At 47.3% G+C, this 20,027-nt stretch overlaps 1 protein-coding gene across 6 annotated transcripts in view; it reads right to left on the reverse strand.

The window, feature by feature from the left end:
• The window catches only part of LOC133125801 (cAMP-specific 3',5'-cyclic phosphodiesterase 4D-like), a 74,279-nt gene that overhangs the window by 37,290 nt on the left and 16,962 nt on the right, over positions 1–20,027 (reverse strand). For 2 of the 6 annotated variants that reach the window (XM_061237424.1, XM_061237423.1), the window contains exon 1: positions 8,067–9,035. The exons of 2 other annotated variants lie outside the window; for them this stretch is intronic. In XM_061237424.1, coding sequence (XP_061093408.1) covers positions 8,067–8,194 — 128 coding nt within the window. In that variant the 5' untranslated portion in view covers positions 8,195–9,035. Of the gene's footprint in view, positions 1–8,066; positions 9,036–20,027 lie in introns of those variants that run through there. 2 more of the 6 variants (XM_061237426.1, XM_061237428.1) reach the window with 2 other exon arrangements.

Consider the following 20,027-nt stretch of genomic DNA (forward strand, 5'->3'; position numbering starts at 1 on the left):
GAATATCACTGCGCTCAACATCAGTCTGCATTAATCAACTGAGTGAGACAAAAGCCAGTGACATGAAGTTACATAATCAAGCAGGACAATATTGCTAGTTTATATCGTAGTGCGTAAACACACACACACACACACACAAGCACACACAGGCACGCGCTTATATTAACCCACAGGGAGGGAGCCTGTCTATTTAAGAGGCAGAACTCCAGAGCATGTGTATCGAGTGAGGCCGCCCCGCTTCTAGAATGTCACCGCCGCTGCATTCCAGAACACTGAACTATCAATCCCAGCAGCCCTGTCTGACGTCAGGGCGGACCGTCCCTGCGGCCTGGAGGAGGCTGATAAGCTGATGCAGGCCTTGTGGGCCCAACGCCGGCCTCACCACAGAATAAGAACCACCGCTGCAGCAGGATACCAGCGAGAGGGGGGGGCTGGGAGGGGGCTGGGGTTAAAGAGAATGCACTTTTCCTGCTAAATAAGTGTGACTCGAAACGCTGACACATTTCTCTTCAACCCTGGCGTAAGATCCAGCTATGAGCAGCTTGAAATTACCAGCTACAAGCTGTTTTTCGCCTCACTGTTTGACTCATGCAGGTTGACTCAGTGTTGAGTTCAGACATATTGAGGCCAAGTTGCAAATATTATGCATAAAAGCCTTTTTTTCGGAGAAGCCAGTTGTTGTCATAAAACCCAACCTTGTAACCCCAGCGAGAGTGACTCAGGCACTGTGTCACATTGCTCTCGGAGTGTTCTGTATGGCTACTGGGTTCCCCTGAAATCCATCAGCACTCTGTTGGATTTCAAGGCAAAGAGGAAAAACAGAGTCGGCCCGTGTAAACACGGCAGAGCCATGTAACCCGATAAAGAGTTAAAGGACGGGACCCGGCACTCGCAAAGATATCTCGTCTCACCTTCAATGGAAAGCACATGGGGAGGAAAAAAATGGACTCCAACCATCTGCGCTCCTCTCTCAGACCCACGACACCGCTCCCTCACTAAATATGTCATGTCAAGCATTGATCGCTGACCCCTCTGTCGTACACAGTGACCTCCTCTCTTTAAGCACTAGCTGTGACATCAGCTCTCTGTTCACAACGCGGCGCTTTTACGCTTACATTTCAGTCATTTAGCAGACGCTTTTAATCAAAGGCGACTCAGTTCCTCAACAAGTGAAAAGCATCGAATCCATAAATCGCAAAAAGAGTCATGAACAAACACAACATAGTAGTCATAGTAAGTGCAGAAGTTTTTTTTTTAATAGTTAGAAACACACTTTTCCAACAATAGCAAGGTCCTGTCACACTTTAAGCCACCCACTTGAAATGAACTTTGACGAGATAATCCAGAAATTGGCAGCCACGGGGCAAATATTAGTAGGACATATGAAAAGCAGGGAAAGAGATGGTGACGGCAAAACCCATGAAATGCACGTTACATAATTCAAAGTGTGAAGTATTTCTTAATATAAACCTTAAAACACCCTAATTTCACTTTTTCTTCCAGGATTTGGGCTGGTCACATGCACTGCATATCACTGCTGCCACAAGGCTGAAGATGGCTTTGATACTTGGCTGTATGTGTGTTTTAAGTAGACTGCTGTGTTTGTCCACCCACTTATAATAAAGAGGAGCTCTGCTGTCTGCTGTGCGGATTGACAGTATACAAGCGTATGGAATCAGAGCAGAGATATTCGGGGGGGGGCGGGGGGGGGGGGGGGGGGTTGCGGGGTGGGCAGTCTGAAGCGGGGTAATCTCTGCCTTCCCATCCCCCGGAAAAACAAAAACATGTGAAGAAGAAAGCGTAGGACGTGTTTTCTGCAGCAGGACCCCTCCTGGAGAATCCCCTCCTCGCCTATAAAACCAGCCATCCTGTGCGCAGCTGGGTGACTGACGTCAAACACATCTGCACCCCCGCCCCCCCCCCCCCCCCAGCTCCGCGGCGCCTCTGTACGAGCTGTTTGTTTGGAGAATAACAAATGGGGGGGGGGGGGGGGGGGGGCGCGCACACAGACTCCCAGCGTGGCATGGAGTGGTGCTTTGACTAGCGCTTCGACTAGCGCTTCGACTAGCGCTTCGACTAGCGCTTTGACTAGCGCTTCGACTAGTGCTTTGACTAGCACTTTGTCTAGTGCTTTGACTAGCACTTCGACTAGCGCTTTGTCTAGCGCTTTGACTAGCGCTTTGTCTAGTGCTTTGACTAGCACTTCGACTAGCGCTTAGTCTAGTGCATTGACTAGCGCTTCGACTAGCGCCGCGCTGCGATTGGCGGATTGAGCGCCCGGATTAAACACCTCTGCGCTCGCACAAAGAGAGGGGCTCTGAGTGAAAGCCTCTAATTTCCCTCAGATCCCTTACGCTTCCGCACCACGGCGAGCGGTAAAACGGCAGGGCGTTAACGGCACACAATTAATCCAGGCGGCGCGGAGAGGAACACAGAGTCCTGCTGACAGTAATCTGAAGCTCAGACTGCACTCTTCACAACAAAGGAGTGAGAAAGAGGGCGGTCGAGAAATAACTCACACATATGCACAGACACAAATATACACATGCACACACCCTTGCACACACGCATGCACACACGCATGCACACACGCACGCACACACATATAAACACACACACACACACAAACACACATATACACACAAAGACACACACACACACACACATACACAAATATACACACACACACACATATAAACACACACACGCACGCACACACATATAAACACACACACATATAAACACACACACACACACACACACACACATACACACACACACACACGCACAAACACACACACACACACACGCACAAACACGCACGCACACACATATAAACACACACACACACACACACACAAACACACACACAAACACACACACACACACACACACACACACACACACACAAATATACAGACGCACACACACACATGCACACAATGCACACAAACACGCACACACATATAAACACACACACACACACACACACACACACACACAACACACACACACACACACACACACACACACACAAATATACAGACGCACACACACACGCACACAATGCACACAAACACGCACACACATATAAACACACACACACACACACACACACACACACACACACAAACACACACACACACACACACACACACACACACACACCTGCGAGCGCTATGAGCTCATCCCCCAGTATGACAGCCCTCTCTCTGACACACACGCACGGCCCTGCCCTGTGGAGGCTGATTACAGTGACAGCAGAGCGGGTCTTTATTCGGCCGCCGCGTCGATGCCGGTCGATCGGCCCAGCCTGCGCCCGCTCACCGACCGCAGCAATTAGGCAGAGGAGCAGCTGGGCATGCAGCCTCCATCTGCGGGAAACGGAGAGAGGGGAGAGGGGAGAGGGGAGAGGGGAGAGGGGCTGGCTGTTTTTCTCTGGAAAAAAACAACGCGGGGAGGAGGAGGCAGGGCAGGGAGCAGGAAGGCGTTGTGGCGGAGCTCCTGGGGGTTTTGATGGGGACATTTGAATGAGTAAGTGATTAAGGCCGGGCTGGAGCTGGGTGTGCCATCCCTGCCCTGAGACAGACGTTACTGCCTCAGGTGGAGCGGAGAGCAGTCTACTCCCCTCTCTCCACCTCTCCGCTCCCCTCCTCTCCCCCCCTACTCTCCTCTCCCCCCCTCCCCTTCATTCTCCTCTTCTCTCCTCTATTTTCCCCAACTCTCCCCTCTCTACCTGGCCTCTCCTCTCCCTTACTCTCCTCTCTCAACCTCTATTCTCTTCTCTCTCCTCCTCTCCTCACCTCTTCTCTCCCCCTCCCTTCCTGACCTCTCCTCTCCTGTCTCACCACCACTCAGATTTTGAGAAAATGCAGCAAGACTGCAAAGCAACGAGGGAAAATGTTATAAATCAAAAAAGGGGGAAACATTCCAGGCGCTCCTCTTATATTACAGAAGCCTTCACCGTTTGACTTTATGCGAGGACACGCTATTCCAAATAAACACATTGTTATACAGGGAAAAGCCTCTAAACCTATCCTTCTGAGAATTCAAGTTTTTTTTATTAGCGTCTTTATTCATCTTTACCCTTCTACGTCTATGTGGTGCTCGGATTCTAGGAAGAGATTATGAATACAATCGCACATACATAATTCTTCGGATATCTGCACAGAAGCACTTTGACCACAAGTGTCCTGTCACTGAACACAGCTTTCTTGGCTCTGTGCTGTTTAAGAATGACATATTCTGGAAAAGGAGAGACATCGGTGCTTGAGGGACATATTTTGTTATTATTTCAGAAGGCAAATTAACTTGCGGCCCATTAAGTAAATAGGCAGCGGAATAGGTCACTCAAAAATAACAAAATGAAACACAGAGTTTGCCTGTCGTCGTCATGGCGATGAGGTGTGCCTTCTAACAAGACATTTCCATTCAAGCGAATAAAAATCGTAGCCAGACGTCTTCAGTCCCATCAGCCAAACTTCGCATTACGTACAAGAGTGTGTGGATTCCGCACTTTTCTGGTGAAGGGTTGCCAATTAATCAAACTCTCCCCCCCCCTCTTAATTACCTCGTCAAGGGCAGGCAGGCCAGAGGCCCACAGGATACTCAAGGGCCGTCCAGAGGTCAAATCCTGCAGCTGATGTTTAACCCTGATTATTCATTCCCCTAACACAGATAAAGCACTGCTCAAAGAACTCTGCCATTTTGTGAATTATCCAAAAAACGCGAGAATGACGTCCAGAAGCAGGGTGGCCTCTAGCCTCCGGAGTACTGCCAGTAACTCCCTCGCTGTGGGTTAACGTACGTACGTGTGTGTGTGTGTGTGTGTGTGTGTGTGTGTGTGTGTGTGTGCAAATACCTTTAGTAAACCAGCAATGTTGACCCGCTTGATAATATGTAACTTAATGTCGCTGGTTTTTTGTCTCACTTTGTTGATTCACGCAGGCCAATGTTGAGTTCAGTGATATGCTGACACGGCAAAGGGCAGAGGTGCAAATGTTACATCTAAAAATGTTTTCAAGAGAGGCCTCTCGCTGTCCGAAATCTGACCTCTTAACCCTTGAAAGTCATACAGCAGTTTTTTATTTTGTCTTTCAACTAACAAAAAACGTAAACAAACGTCTGTTGCTTTTACACCTAAATGGAGACACGAATCCTGATTTTTTTATTTATTTTTTTCAGACATGTTTATTCAGTTACACATACAGTCGAACCGCTCTTGATTTTGACCACACCCGATGCCCACCACGGCACTATGTCTCTGTGTCAAAGCTGTGTCTCCCTGTTCACCCTGTCACAAATAGACGTAGACCACATCACCGCTAATGCTAACAACTCCACTCACCCTGACCAGTTGTATATATATAAGTATACACTGTACATTTTCTTTAGTTGTGAAATACTAATAAGTAAAATCGTAGCATCTGTTCACATGTCCAAGCCTAGTTTTTATTTTCTTCACGGATGATGAAGCAGCCGAGGAAAGTAAATATATGGAGCTGAATCACTCTGAAACGGCCGTTTTGTGACGTACGGAAATCCTAGCACAATCTGGCAAATGAAATACATCACTCGTAGGTGTGAAGTGAATCACCTCCGTTTGTACGCTGCTAGACTCGGTACACTCAACGTGAAACTGTTGTTTTTGGGGTGGGCGGACGCTGGCCGGAATTAAAAAGGACAAATTGGGAACTATGCTGCAACATGAGGAGGCATAATTAGGTGACACTTCACAATAAGGTTCCGTGAACGGGCATGAACTAATGTAGTTGTTACGTAACTACTACTGAGAGGTTCATAGTTGTACCAATTCCCAGCAATATATTCGCAGCTTTTTTTTTTCTTTGAAAATTTTATGAATACTCATCTGTACCCAAAAAGAACATGATTGTACTTTCAGGGTACAATCAGGAAATTTTATCTGTGAAGGATAACAATGTACCTCCACTTCACTTTATTTCTTTATTTCTGAGAGTGCAGGCATATTGTTGTGATATCACAGCTGTGTTCTAAACACGCCAACGGGGAGCGGGATGGAGAACATTTTTGGATTCTTCTATTTCCTCTACTTGTACTGTTAATGACAGCTAAGCAAGAAAATAAATCATTGCTGCTGACCTGGACAGTGCCCACTGGACAGGGCCCTGGCAGCAGGGAGCATGTTGGGCCTCATAATCACTTAGACAGATGTTACCTTATATACTGCCTAAGTCCAAAAAACAGGCTACCCCAACTGTGCAAATAAAAGTAATACATTTTTCGTCAAGCCATCTTATGACACAGTCATTTATTCCTCTTGCTTTTTTTTCTTCTTTCTACAGGTTCCGAGGGAAAACTGAATTTCTATAATTACTAATGCAGTTTTCCAAGGATGCCGGGTTCATGAGAAGTTCAATACTCTCACTCATATTCCGCCATCGACGGACTACAGAACACACACGAGCTGTGAACGGAGCCCCTCAGCATAAAATAAAACGACATCTGACGAGGAAAGATTAACAGCAGCCCCGGAGAACGTTTTCCTGTTCAATTAACAAGACTATGTGGCAAAAATGTTACTTTGCGGCTCGTACATTTTATGTGAAGAGAGGTCGCAAGTGATCTAAGATCACAGAAGAGCTATAACTGCTAACTGCAGGAGGCTGAACTGGCCATAAGGGCATCATATTGGGTGTTTCTAACACCAGTAAATAGGACATAGTGGGTAAATGCGAGAGTGTGAATATTGTTGCGAACAGAGAGTCAAGACATCGTGGACAGGAAGGAGTGAGGCTTAGAGTCAGCTTTCAGACACGCTAGTTACTGTACACTCTGAAATAATGGTATGAAAAGTGCCTAAAAAGGTACAAATGCTTGTTGCAGAGGAGGTACCCTAGGGGTACATAAAACTGGACCCATAGCCAGCAATATATAACTAATATGTACCTTCTTTTTCTTGGAAAACATACTCATTTGTAGAAAAAGAGAACATTGCTGTACTTTCAGGGTACATTTGGAAAATGGAAAAACAAAAATGTACTTCCACTATCACTTCATTTCTTATCAGCTCTTATGCTTCATTTTTTGTCCACCCCTAAAGACTTAAATCACTTTCATTATGAGCACTTTAGAGCACGCATACAGCACATTACATTCTACAGGTGTATTTTTCATTTTTACTGGGTGTGAATCAGTAGTATTGAAATCACAAGGATTTAAGTCCATGGAGAAAAATCTATTCCAGCTCTTACTCACTGGCAAGATCCCTCAACTGGGCGGGTAGGCTGAAGCCTCTGCACTTCAGCATTTGACAAACTCATGATCGGCACCTGCAGCAAGCTTCTGGAGGAGACAACAGTGTGAATGTATCTGAACATATTTCACCGTTCTACCTTCCTCCGCAGTTTCCCCCCCGTCCTTCGACGGGGAGCGGAGTGACCTGCGTACACGCGTGTCCTCGCGGGATGAGATACAGCGGCCCCTTTCATCGCCAACGCCGTCGGCCGCGGTCCCGCGCGGCGTGACAGCAAAGAGTTAACGGACGTGAGAAAGGAACGTATGAAACGGGAGTTCACCCGATGGCCCGTTATGACGCGGAACAGTTCCCCCGCTTCACCTGCGTGACGGAGCAATGTGTTTGCAATTAGGCGAAACCTGAGGGCCGAGACCAGAGGCTCCGCCCACCAGGAAGTAGCAGCCACCGTCGCAGCTGTGTGGGGGCCTGAAACCACAAGCCGAGCCACCTTGGACGAAAAAAGAGACTGCCACCTACACCAGCCTGACACGGCATTCTGGGATACCACCCCACCCTAGGAGAAGCCTCCACAAGGTTGGTCGCATCTTGCAATTTCCTTTAAAAATGGCGCATTGCACGGCAGCCAATCGGCAGTCGCCGTTGGTGTGAGAGTCTGCGTATCAATGGGTGAATGAGAAGCATCCATTGTACAGCGCTTTGCATAAAGGCGCTATATAAAAATGCCAAGCAAAACACCGAGCCAGGAAGGAAGGAAGGAAGGAAGGAAGGACAGCGATAGGCCGACGCCGTTTCAGGAATATAAGAAAATAAGTTTAGGAGTGATAATTACCGCCGGCGTTTCTGGACGATGTCGATGGGCCGGTTGACGGCGCACGGCGATCCGCAGATGTTCCCGTTCCGCACCGTGAACGCCCGGTCGGCAGGGCCGAGAAACGCACAGTTCGTCGGCCAGCTCATATTTCCCGCTGTCTCTGTTCTCTCTCTCTCTCTCTCTCTCTCTCTCCCACACACTATCGCTCTCACTTGTTACCTCCTTCCTTCGCGGGCAGGAGTTTTCGGGAGCCCTAACGCGCTCCTGGCCCCTTCCTTTCGCGCGACCCTGGCTTCCTCCGGCTAAACCCGGTTCCCATAGCCGCTCGAACGTTTACATCCAAAAAAAGAAAAAGTGTAATAAAAGTCGCGTCGGGAACAATATCGGCGTCCTCGTCCGGGGCGCTCACTCAAGCAGTGCGGGCGATTCTCCCCGTTCGTCTCTCTCATAACCGTCCTCCGCCAAATCACAAATCAGATCCCGTTTCTCAGATAATCACATTTTCCTTCAGTGACACCTCTCAGGAGGAGCAGCGGCAGAGAGGGTTATTTCCAGCCGGGGGGGGGCGGGGGGGGGGGGGAGCTTGCAATCCGCATGCTTCACACACAAGCCGGCGACAATGCGAAGCAGTGTTAAAGATCTCGGGGAAAGTCTCCGTGTTGTTAGATATCTGCGAGAGCAACACACCCTGTTACCTGGGCTCCCTCTTCAGCGCAACACAGTGTCCTGCTTTCACCGCCCTTTTGTAGTCATCCATGGTTTCCTTCTTCTGACCGCACACATGCTCACACGCTCCCTCACTCTCTCCGTCTCCGTCTCTCCTTCTCTCTCTCTCTCTCTCTCTCTCGGTCTCTCTCTCTGGGTCGTTCTCCCCGCGAGCCCCGAGTCCCTCTGACAGCTGAAGTCGTATACGAGCGGAGAGACTCTCTCTCCCGCACGCCCAGACACACGAGCCGAGCACTCTGTGTGCGTGTGCGCCTGTGTGTGTGTGTGTGTGTGTGCGCGCGCGCGCGGGCGGGTGTGTGTGTGTGTGTGTGCATGTGTGTGAACAAGTGCCAATTTCTCTGTGAGGTCACAGCTCTGAAAGGGGGCGGGATCGGGGGGGGCAGCGTGGTTGTCGGCTCCGCAGCCCGCCTCCGGAATTAACCCTTCGCTGCACCGCCGGCTCACTGAGCCGTTTCCAGCGCCCCGGGGACCGCAGCGGAAGGGGAACCCAGAAACCTCTCGCACACTGCTTCAATTAAAAGAGCAAGGACACTTTCGGAGCGCCCGTCCGGCTTTCCAGCGAGAGAGACCGACGGGTTTTTTTTGGTTTTTTTGCTGTTGTTAATTTCTTAGAATCCGAACGAGAGAGCCGTTTAAAAAAAAAAAATGTTCGGTAAGCGAGAATGATCCCCGAAGTTCTGCAAAATGTATTCACGAGGAATAATAAGGGTGTAGTCTCACACATACTTCACGGCGTGCATGGTATACGAAGGCCATGTGCGTGCTTTAGGTCGGCATTACTCGTAAGAAAATAATGATACAGTGTCTATTTGAGTATCCTGCTTAAGGTAAACAAGCGAACTAGCCCGAATAACATCATCTACATGAAATCCAACACCAATGTCAGTTTACAGACGAAATGGTGAGACGGGGGGAAAAGCCTGCCGCAGTAATGTCCCTCCAGCCAGCCCACAGCCCTGGACTCGGGTCCAAAATCACTCACGCAGGAAAGTGGACTTTAAGCGTCACCGGTGGGAACCCGTAGGCCCTGAAAACCGGTAACCCACTCATAAATGTTTATTCAACTGCGGAGCAGATCCCATCCAGATGTGAGAGCGCATCTGTGTAAGGAGGGCAGGGAAGCCATTTTGTGAGGACAGGAAGACCCGCGTACGGCGCCGGTGGGGTTCAACCCAGCGTGGGTTCCATCAGTTCCGGGAACCTGTTCTGGTGGGTCGGGAGCTGGATTCGTGTGCACGAGCAGCCCGCCCCCCTCTCCTCCCCAAGAAAACCCACATCCTGTTGATGACAAGCGGACATTGAAACAGACTCATCTGACTTCCAAGGCCGGAGGTCTGAAGATTCATGAATGAGACATGAATCTTTCAGCTCGTGTTACCAGGACGAACGCTACGCAGTGAATCGTGATAGATAGTGGCACTTATATCGTTTTTTTTTATCATACTCAAAGCACTTTACAGCGATAAGGGGGAAACTCAACTGAACCACCACCAATGCGCAGCACCCACTTGGGTGATGCAACGGCAGCCATACTGCGCCAGAATTCTCACCGCACGTCAGCAGAGGTGGACAGAGAGACCAATTTTTTTAATGCAATTCAAAATCAGGCCACTGGTTGAAAGAGCCAGGGTTGGGAATTTAGCCAGGACACCGGGAAACCCCAGAGTGCCATGGGATCCTTAGTGACCACTGTGAGTCAGGGCCTCAGTTTAACGTCTCCTACAGCACAGTGTACCCATCACTGCGCTGGGGCATCATGGGTAATATATCATGGGTTTATCATTATTGGCCCACCAACACCACTTCCAGCAGCAACTTAGTTTTCCCATGAGGTCTCCCATTCCAATTTCTGACCAAGCACACGCCCGCTTAGCTTCACTCCTCCAGCTGGAGCAGGGTGCATGCTGGTATAGCTGCTGGCTCACAAGAAGAAGTGAACAGAACAGAACCTCCTGACTTACAGATCGTTTTTATACTCTGAAAATGACTGCTAGACATAGGATAATAGGATAGCAAGAATTATCTCAGAAGACAAAAATAGGTACTGGGCAGTCACGCTGCCGTGTAGATCGCAAAGACCAGAACTGGAATGAGCTGAAGAAGGAGGAAGTGTTATATCTTGTTTGTGAAGCGCAAAAGAGTACGTTTAAGGGGTAACAATCAGGAAAATAAACATTATGGAAAAGACACTGAATAACGGGAAATACACTGCGCAGCGGTATTAAAAGATGTACATCTCCACAGTAGAAGAATAATTTAATAATTTGCACCGCTGTTTAGACCGTTGGTGAGTACGACATTACTCACACATATGAGGTAGTGCATTGAAACTGGGGCTACTTGCGTTTACGCAAAAGCTATAGCACGACGCTCTATAGTCTGCTCTAGACACAGACGTCGTCCCACCGGGGCGAGCAACACGTCAGACACTGACTTCAGTTCAGAATTATTTATCACATTCTTCAAAGATGTCTCAAATCCAGAGCGAACTGCTCTGGATTTGAGGTATACTTGCGCAGGGCTTACGTACGTTAGGGCTTACGTACGTCAGGCAAGCTTCCGTCCGCTAACCCAGAGCAGGCTTCTCGTTGCAGACCACAGCGGAGGCAGGTGGAGGGCCCGCCGTATGAATCATAGCGTTTAAAAATGCCATCCTTCCGGCAAACTCTACTTTCACGCAGCCCGTTCGCAAGGTGTGAGGAACAATGCCCAGACACAGAGAACAGAGCCATTTTCAAAAGTGAACACAGAATCAGAAATCCTTGATTTCTGTGTATTTACAGCTCGATGCCCATTAAAACATTCCTACCGGTTAAAAATAGCGTCGAGCTTCACAGATGAACTCTCGCAATGGCAAAACAACACTGTGGCAAATGACCCTTGTTTCATTTTCATATTAAACCACAAGGCCTTCTTGGAAATATAGATTTGTTAAAATCATTTGGCATCCAAACCATCTACCCTATCCGATTACATTTCCTCTTTTCTGCTCCGTTGAAATGCGGTAAGAAAACTTGCAATGTAATGGTTAAAAAAAAAAAAATCCAGATAGCTCACTGTATCCACAGACAACATTTTCATCAAGTCCTTGTGCTGTATTAATCCAGGTTCTCTAAGAGCAGCTGGTAAACAGGTAATATCTCGGAAAGGCTTAGACCCAACGAACCCACCCGCGCACAAAAGTCACATTCAGCAGCTGAGACGCATCATCATTTCAGAGGAGACAGGACGTTCAACGTAGCCATTATCATGCGTTAGCTGCCGAGCTCTATAAATAATTGGCTGCATCCTGTCCGTATTCACAAGCCCTGGTTTTCTTTATATAAAGCTTCTCCCTGTAATTAAATGCTATAAAGCTGAGCATACAGAAACGTGTCAGGAACATCCTTTTCACCCGCTTGTTACTACATCCATCCCATCAAGAGAATCAGAAGCAAAATGATGTCAAACAAAAGCAAGGAGCATCGACTCCCCCCTCCTCTGGCGTCAATACACATCTTAGCAAGCAACTGAAGGCCAGCTATCCGCCAAAAAATACAGAAATGAGACACATTATCAGCAATACTAGGCATACGTTAACTACGTGGTGAATAAGGTTTATGATTTTGGTGAAATCAAGCCTGAGAACGCCATTTTGTTTCATGAATTTACTCAAGTTAACGTGTGAAGAAGTGAAGGAAACTAACAACTGCACTCACAACTTGAGTAGTTTCAGGTTTGATTACTGAGAAGGGAATCCCTTAGCTGCGACCTCCGACAAGGTATTTGAACCGAACCGGCTCTACAAAGACCCAGGTGCACTGTAAAAAGGACAAACGGTCAAGAAGAATGTAAGCTATCCCTGCTGAAGCTAGGCTTTGAAACAGCTGGTAGCTGGTTTTGTCCAGTTCAAACCAGCTCCATAATCAGCATGACTTGACCAGCTCAATCTATGTTTTGAAACGGTTGGTAGCTGGTTAACCGGTTCAGACCAGCACCATATTCAACACGGTTTGATCAGCTCAAGCTATGTTTTGAAACAGCTGGTAGTCGGTAATTTCAAGCCAGCCATAGCTGGATTCTCCACCGGGGATATACGCCACCTGCGGAAAGGGTGTGTCCTATGAAAATAAATAATGAGTCGGTTCAGGTCAAATAAAAGTAGGAGCAAATGAAAACCATAAGTCTCTGGAACACTAAGGTTTTCCAGTTCAGCACACAGCCCTGTTAAATCAGCAAGCCAAACCTTCAACATCCGTTTCCCTGCTGCGATACAGCATTTGGTCCCCACCCCTGTAGGTCTGAGCTGAGCTCAACGTGGTCCAACCAAGCGGCCAAAACCGAGCATTCTTTTATTTGAAGCTCATTTCCAGGTGCTCAGTAGCGCCACTGTGGTGGGTTCCAGAATAGGTCATTCAGACCCGTTTTCAGTGTAAAGTCAACGGTACCGTTGAGATCGAAATACGAAGACGATATTTTATTTTCCCCGCAAGAAAACGTAGTAACAAGTGGTGTTTTTTTTCTTCACCTACTCCCCGTATGCCGAAATTGCCCGATATGTCGAAGCTATTATGCTATTAGGACAATACAGTGTGGACAAATCAGGGATAGATGGTCATTCTATCTCTCATACACACTCTGCTTCCATACTGCGCAGTCTCTGGCTCCAAATTGTGCAACATGGCGGCACTTGTAAACTTCAAAGCGCTTTTCACAAGCCCACTGATAGTCAGTGGGTGACGTAACAGGCACTTGGTCCATATTCTTTCTACAGTCTGTGAGTCCAACAACACTATGAACAACACTACATCATCTCAAGTGTTTCAAGTTCACCCCCCACCCCCACCCTATAGCAGCTACTGCTCATAAGACCCATCTTGGCCCAGCAAGCACAGTCCACCGCCATTCTGGCTCCAGGCTTTCTTACACATGCGTCACCATCTTGAACATCCCCACTCTGAGAACAGGAAACTGGGAAGCAGCGGATTGCCTTCTGGCCATATAAAAGGAAGTGGACAGGGGCATTTGCGTTCACTTCGCTACGGGATGACTTCTTGAACGAATGACTTCCACCATGGACTCGGGGCCAATACACACACACACACTATGACGAAGAGGGAGGAGGTGAGGCCTGCCAAGACTACGCGGATTAACATCCTGCATATCAGATTTTTGATTGCCGAGGGAATTTTTTGGGGGGGGTTTGGGCCTCGTAAATCAAAGTGCTTTTTTCAACCTTTCTGCTCGAATCTCATTAACCTTATTCGGAGGTAGTTTTTCTCCAGTCCAGACTAATCGCTCTGTAATCTGTCTCTGGTTCAAGAAGGTATACCCCCCCCCCCCCCCCCCCCCCCCGCTTTTCCCGTAAGGGCCCTGCCTGCCAAGGGAATCAATAGCCCGGCCCTTACAGCTGTACTGCTGGCTTCTTCCCCTTTTGGCTTGGATATTGGGCAGAGGAAGGAGAGGGTGGCAGGTAATATCTCTACCCACACCTTCAAGATATATATTTTACGAGATCGCATGAGCGGAATGACATCTGGCAATAGCCGGGGGCACTAAATCTCCAAGATGGCACCAAGGCCTCAATCTGACCCGGCCATAAAGATGTCGCACATTTGGAGTCCACCCATGTCCAGGGGCACAGGCCATAATGAAAGAGTAGTTTAAAAAAAACAAAAACCTAAGCATAAGATAAGCTAAAGCATATAATTCCCCCTTGCAGTCGTACGGATCTGTGTCACCCTGGCCTGTGAGTGAAAGGGGTCACATTTCTGACAAAGCCGTTCCTGCGTCACCGCAGTTAAACTACAGCCGCGAGACCCTCGGCCTCTAGATAACACACGTTTTCCGTTTCTCCGTTTCTGCTTAGTCAGTGTGCTCCTGATACTGTACCCCAAAAGTCAAACAAAAAAAGGACACCAGGAACATCTACCACTAATATTTGTCTATTACTTGATCGCCCTGTCCCTGCGATACAGAATGTGGAGAGGACCAATCACGTAACAGAACGTCTAAAAAAAGAGAGAAGATTATAGGCATTCAGGACTGGAGTCACAAAATGTAGTTGCCTTGACGATTAATACCCAATTGTAAAATCTAGCTATGCCAGCTCGACCAGCTTCAGAATGGAGCTGGTTAAACTGGTCATAATTTCGTCCAGCTAAATCAACCAGCTACTGCTGGAAGCTTACATAGCTGTAGCTGTTCAAACCATGTCAGGCTGGGTGCTGGTCTGATCTGGTCAACCAGCTAAAACATGTCAAGCTGGGAGCTGGTCTGAACTGGTGAGCCAGCTAAACCATGTCAAGCTGGGTGCTGGTCTGAACTGGTCAACCAGCTAAGCCATGTCAAGCTGGGTGCTGGTCCGAACTGGTCAACCAGCTAAACCATGTCGAGCTGAGTGCTGGTCTGATCTGGTCAACCAGCTAAACCATGTCGAGCTGAGTGCTGGTCTGATCTGGTGAGCCAGCTAAACCATGTCGAGCTGGGAGCTGGTCTGAACTGGTCAACCAGCTAAACCATGTCAAGCTGGGTGCTGGTCTGAACTGGTCTACCAGCTAAACCATGTCAAGCTGGGTGCTGTTCCGAACTGGTCAACCAGCTACCAGCTGTTTCGAAACCTAGCTTGAGCCGTTTCTGTCAGCAGGGAACGCATCGAGTCCGACGGCGGCGCGTGCCTTTTTTTGAGCTCGGAAGCCGAGGGCCCCGACAGCGCGGCGGAGATGGCCTGTTCCCCGCTCACCGAACAGCGTGGCGCAGGAACAATGTGTGATGTCTCACCGGAGGTGTGACAAACAGAGCTCGGGCGCCTGAACCGCTCGGGTTTTGGGTGAAAGGTTAAACGGTATTGACGTGTCTCACACACACACACACACACACACACACACACACATCCGACAGAGCTCATATTATAATGAAGCCACAGCGAGGCAGGACAGCACACACAGTGCACTCACGACCACACACCCAGGGCAAGAAAGAGGAGAGGAAACACCATCTGCTTATGCACTGCAAAAACCATCAAGTAAGTCACTCTCATTAATAGTCTTATATTTAGACTTAACATCTTATTTCTGTTCCTTTTGACAGGGTGAGACAGTTTGATGCTATATAAGATTAAAACACGTGTTCAGACAGACTTTTTTTGCTGGGATATCATGCATTCGTATGATTTATTTTGCAAGCAGAATGCAGATCTCTCCAGCCAGTTATTATGTATACACTCTTAGAAAAAATAAAGTGACAGTATTTCTGTTTTTCAAGGATCAAATGACCCAAAAAGTACCAGGAAAGTACAATAATGTTAACTTTGGGTACAAATGAGAACATTTTCCAAGCGAAAAAGGTGCAAATTATATATTGCTGGCTAGGGGTACAATATCATGGTACTGCCCCTGGGTACTGCCCCGGGCAACAAACATTTGTACCTTTTGAGGCACTTTTCATTCCTTTATTTCTGAAAGTGTAGAGAATTAACGGTGTCATGAAACACTTCAGGAAAAGTGGGGGTTGATCATTTTTGTACTAAACCTTAGCAGCCATGGAACACTGCAATTATGAAACTGCACAGACATAAGAATCATCCTTATATTTAGCTCCTCATAAAGTTGAATGTTTTCTCTCCACGTTCTCACGTAACCCCCTCTTCTCGGCTGTTTACAGTAAACAGTCAGTGTTTTCCGGAAATCGGCACCCCTTATATGGTCAGGCAGATCCGCCCGTGCAACTTTTTCGGAGTCAATAATGAATAACAGTATTTTCGGAACTATGATGAGAAATATGATCAAATATGATGAGAAGAAGTCCCACGGACCCAAAGACCTCCAGGGATGGAGGAAGAACCCGTACTGACCCAAAGGTCTCCATGGATGAGTCCTATTGACCCAGAGGCCTGTAGTGTAGTGGTTAAGATACATGACTGGGACACGCAAGGTCGGTGTTTCTAATCCCGGTGTAGCCACAATAAGATCTGCACAGCCGTTTGGCCCTTAAGCAAGGCCCTTAACCCTGCATTGCTCCAGGGGAGGATTGTCTCCTGCTTAGTCTAATCAATGTAATGTTAATGTAATGTTATGGCCCTCGGGGATGGAGGAAGAAGCCCTACTGATCCAAAGGCCCTTGGGGATGAAGAAAGGAGAGCCTGGGAGAGAGCTTCAACATGTCTTACACATTATTACAAACGGCGACTTCTCCTTACTTTGAAAACACATGCCGTAAGATGCTAGTCTCCGCAGTGCACAGCACACACACACAACCTGCACAGGCACACACACACACACTCACACACACACACACTGAGCTGGAGCCTGCCGGGCAGTTGAGGACTTCCAGACTCCCATGTTTAGGCCTGGTGTGTTTCTCTCTGTGTGGTTTCTGTGGTATCTTAAGAAGACAGAGACCAGGATAAGCAAACAGGCAGCAGGGCCCGCTCCAGGCTAATGGCTCGGCTAAACTTTATGGAATTATACACAAAGACCGATAAGAATTTGTCATCTAAACACTTCTCCGCGTCTGAGGAGATAAAAGGAGCCAAATGTTTATAAGGTTTTAGCAGTAAAATATACCTAAGTGATCCACAGGAAATCTTTTCACAGCTATTTGCCTGGGTTTGCCGTTCATTGAAATAATCTTGGCCCTCCTTGATGCAATACCAGGCGCCAGCTGCACTGCAATTCACAATGAGGAGAAGGGGAATGACGGAACAAACGTAGTCACAGTGCAAGCAGGAAACCGGCCGGGCACTTTCACTTGCGTCACATTCGGTAGTGAAACCTGGCGCGGCGTCCCTTTTGAGGAACTCTTGTCAAAACCAAAAAAATAAAGTGAAACCAGTATCGCCTTCACCTTATGCAAAGCAAAAGAGATGAGCAGGAGATAACTAAAGCCAAAACCTCCGCCTTAACCGGTCATCTGGGTTCAGAAAGGCATTATCATCATAGCTCGGGGAGGAGGGAGCATCTATCGGGAAATAATTCGGAATGGCGTCGCCATTGATGCAACGGACGGAGGTGTGCTGTCAGAACTTGCCCGTCAGGCTGGCTACAGATGAACTCGTGAAGCAACCTGCGCTGTCTGCAACCAAACCAGAGCTGCTTTGCAGAAAATTCTAGAACCCTGTCACACGTACAATTCCAGGTGCCGGAAGGAGGCCGAAGAAAATAGTTTCATAGTTTCAGCATGTTTCCTTAAAGATCAAAATACACTTCCTCAATTTACTCAATTCTTCATAACCCTGTGAACACATCTTAAAGTCTAAGTATATTGCATTAAATTTTATACAATTGTTATGTGTATTTTCATACCAAAGCGTAAGCTTTTTTACACCCGCTTCCAGCAAAACAATTTGAATCGAGAGTTTACGTCGTCGTTTAGATCAGATGTCTGTCAATTTTCCATTCCCCCTCCAATCAATACCCTTTCACACAGCGGCACGTATTTCTCCCCCCAAGAGCTGCAGGCTACAGCTCTGCATCCCCCTCCTCATTTGATAAATCGACTCCCCGCCCTCCAAAAATTCCCCCTGAAAAATATCGCAGAAGCTAGTGCTGCTCTAAGCTTCAGCTCGTCTTTAATGCAAGCAGAGTCAGAGAAGTGAGAGACAGGGGGACAGGTGAACGCCCAGGCAGACAACAGCGAGAGTAGTGATGGGCAGTTCATGAATGAATCGATCTTTTCAAACGAATCCTTTCAAACGAATCTTTTGGAACGAATCCTTTCGAACAAATTTTTCCGAACGAATCTTTTCAAACAAATCTTTCCGAACTAATCTTTCAAATGAATAAACTGAGCCGAGTCTTCTCCACGAAAGATTTGTTTGTTTGGCTCTCTCCCCAAGCGCTGAGATCTACGAAAGAACGATGAACTGAGTAAACCATGAGACTCGTGCGCGTACTTTCCGGAAGTACAAGTGAACAAACGAGCGAGCCAAAACGAACGAATCTTTTGAACGAACGGAGCCAAAAGATCCGGCTCACCTAGCACACTAAGTGAGAGGCCAGGACAACATGTGCTCTCTCCGTGACGGAGAGAGCAGTGCGCCAGAGAACGAGCGCGGCTCGTGACGAAGACACAAGATGGCCGGCCAAGAATGTGCCACGCTCCCTGCCAGAGGGCCTCCGTCTGGGTAACCATACCCAGAGATCCCTGGCAGGCTGGTAGCCTAGTGGCCAAGGCATGACTGGGGGCCTGGAAGGCTGGTGGTTCATAAGATCCACACAGCAGTCGGGCCCTTAACCCTGCATTTGCTCCAGGGGGGGATTGTCCCCTGCTCAGTCTAATCAACTGTAAGTCACTTTGGATAAAAGCATCAGCGAAAGAACACATTATTGTTATACCTGGACACACCCTGGTTCATAGGCACAACAAATGCCAGGATAGCCACTTTCAAAGGCCATATGCTGTAACACCAAGAAATCACCATGGCACGCTATGTGCAGTTGTGTATATGTTGTTAGGTATTAATGTCAGATAATCGTTTTTGTTCTGTTGATTAGTTGTCCTGTTAGGCACGTTCTTCAGCTGTTCCGCTATTGATTAAGCAGGCTGGACAAAGTAACCCAGCACAGTAACAGGCATGGGCTTGTCCTAAGACAAAGTGAAGCTAGACTATATCCAACTTAGAAGTACTCCACTTTATGCTATGTTAACTATCCAGCAAACACTTTCAAGTCTCTACCTGTTGTATTTAATACATGACTCATACGTGACTGAATTGATGTAGATTTGTACAGCGTGTATTGTATTTAATTGATCAATCACATTTTATCTATATTGCATATTTTATAAAATTATTTCTCACAATAATCTTCACATTATATCCTGGCCTAAACCTTCACAAAGCAAGCCAGCAAATTATTATTATTATTTTGAAAAGAATTAAGACGCAAAATAAACAATGAAATGGGAATAAACTGTAGTGCAGATAATTCTGCGTCTGAGAGGTCTTAAAATATCAGTAATAATGTTGTTCTTTCTGATAACGGGATTCAGTGTCTCCACTGGAGTATGAGTCTTCAGCCTAGGCTCTTGCACCCCCTTGTGGAAATTTGGAACATCCAATCATTTAGGGGAAAAAAAGTAAATATTACACAAAGGACATTAGTCCATTAGTACAAGTTCATTAGTATACATTATATTATAATGTATTAATAAATAATACATTTTTGCCACTGCAGTGCTAAAATAAGTATATTATAACAGGATCGGATAGTCTGTGAAAAGTGAAAACACTCACCTCTGCCCCTAGCAAACAAACCACTTCCACTTGGTTTACTA

This window comes from Conger conger, chromosome 4 (assembly GCF_963514075.1).
Source record: "Conger conger chromosome 4, fConCon1.1, whole genome shotgun sequence".
NCBI lineage: Eukaryota > Metazoa > Chordata > Actinopteri > Anguilliformes > Congridae > Conger > Conger conger.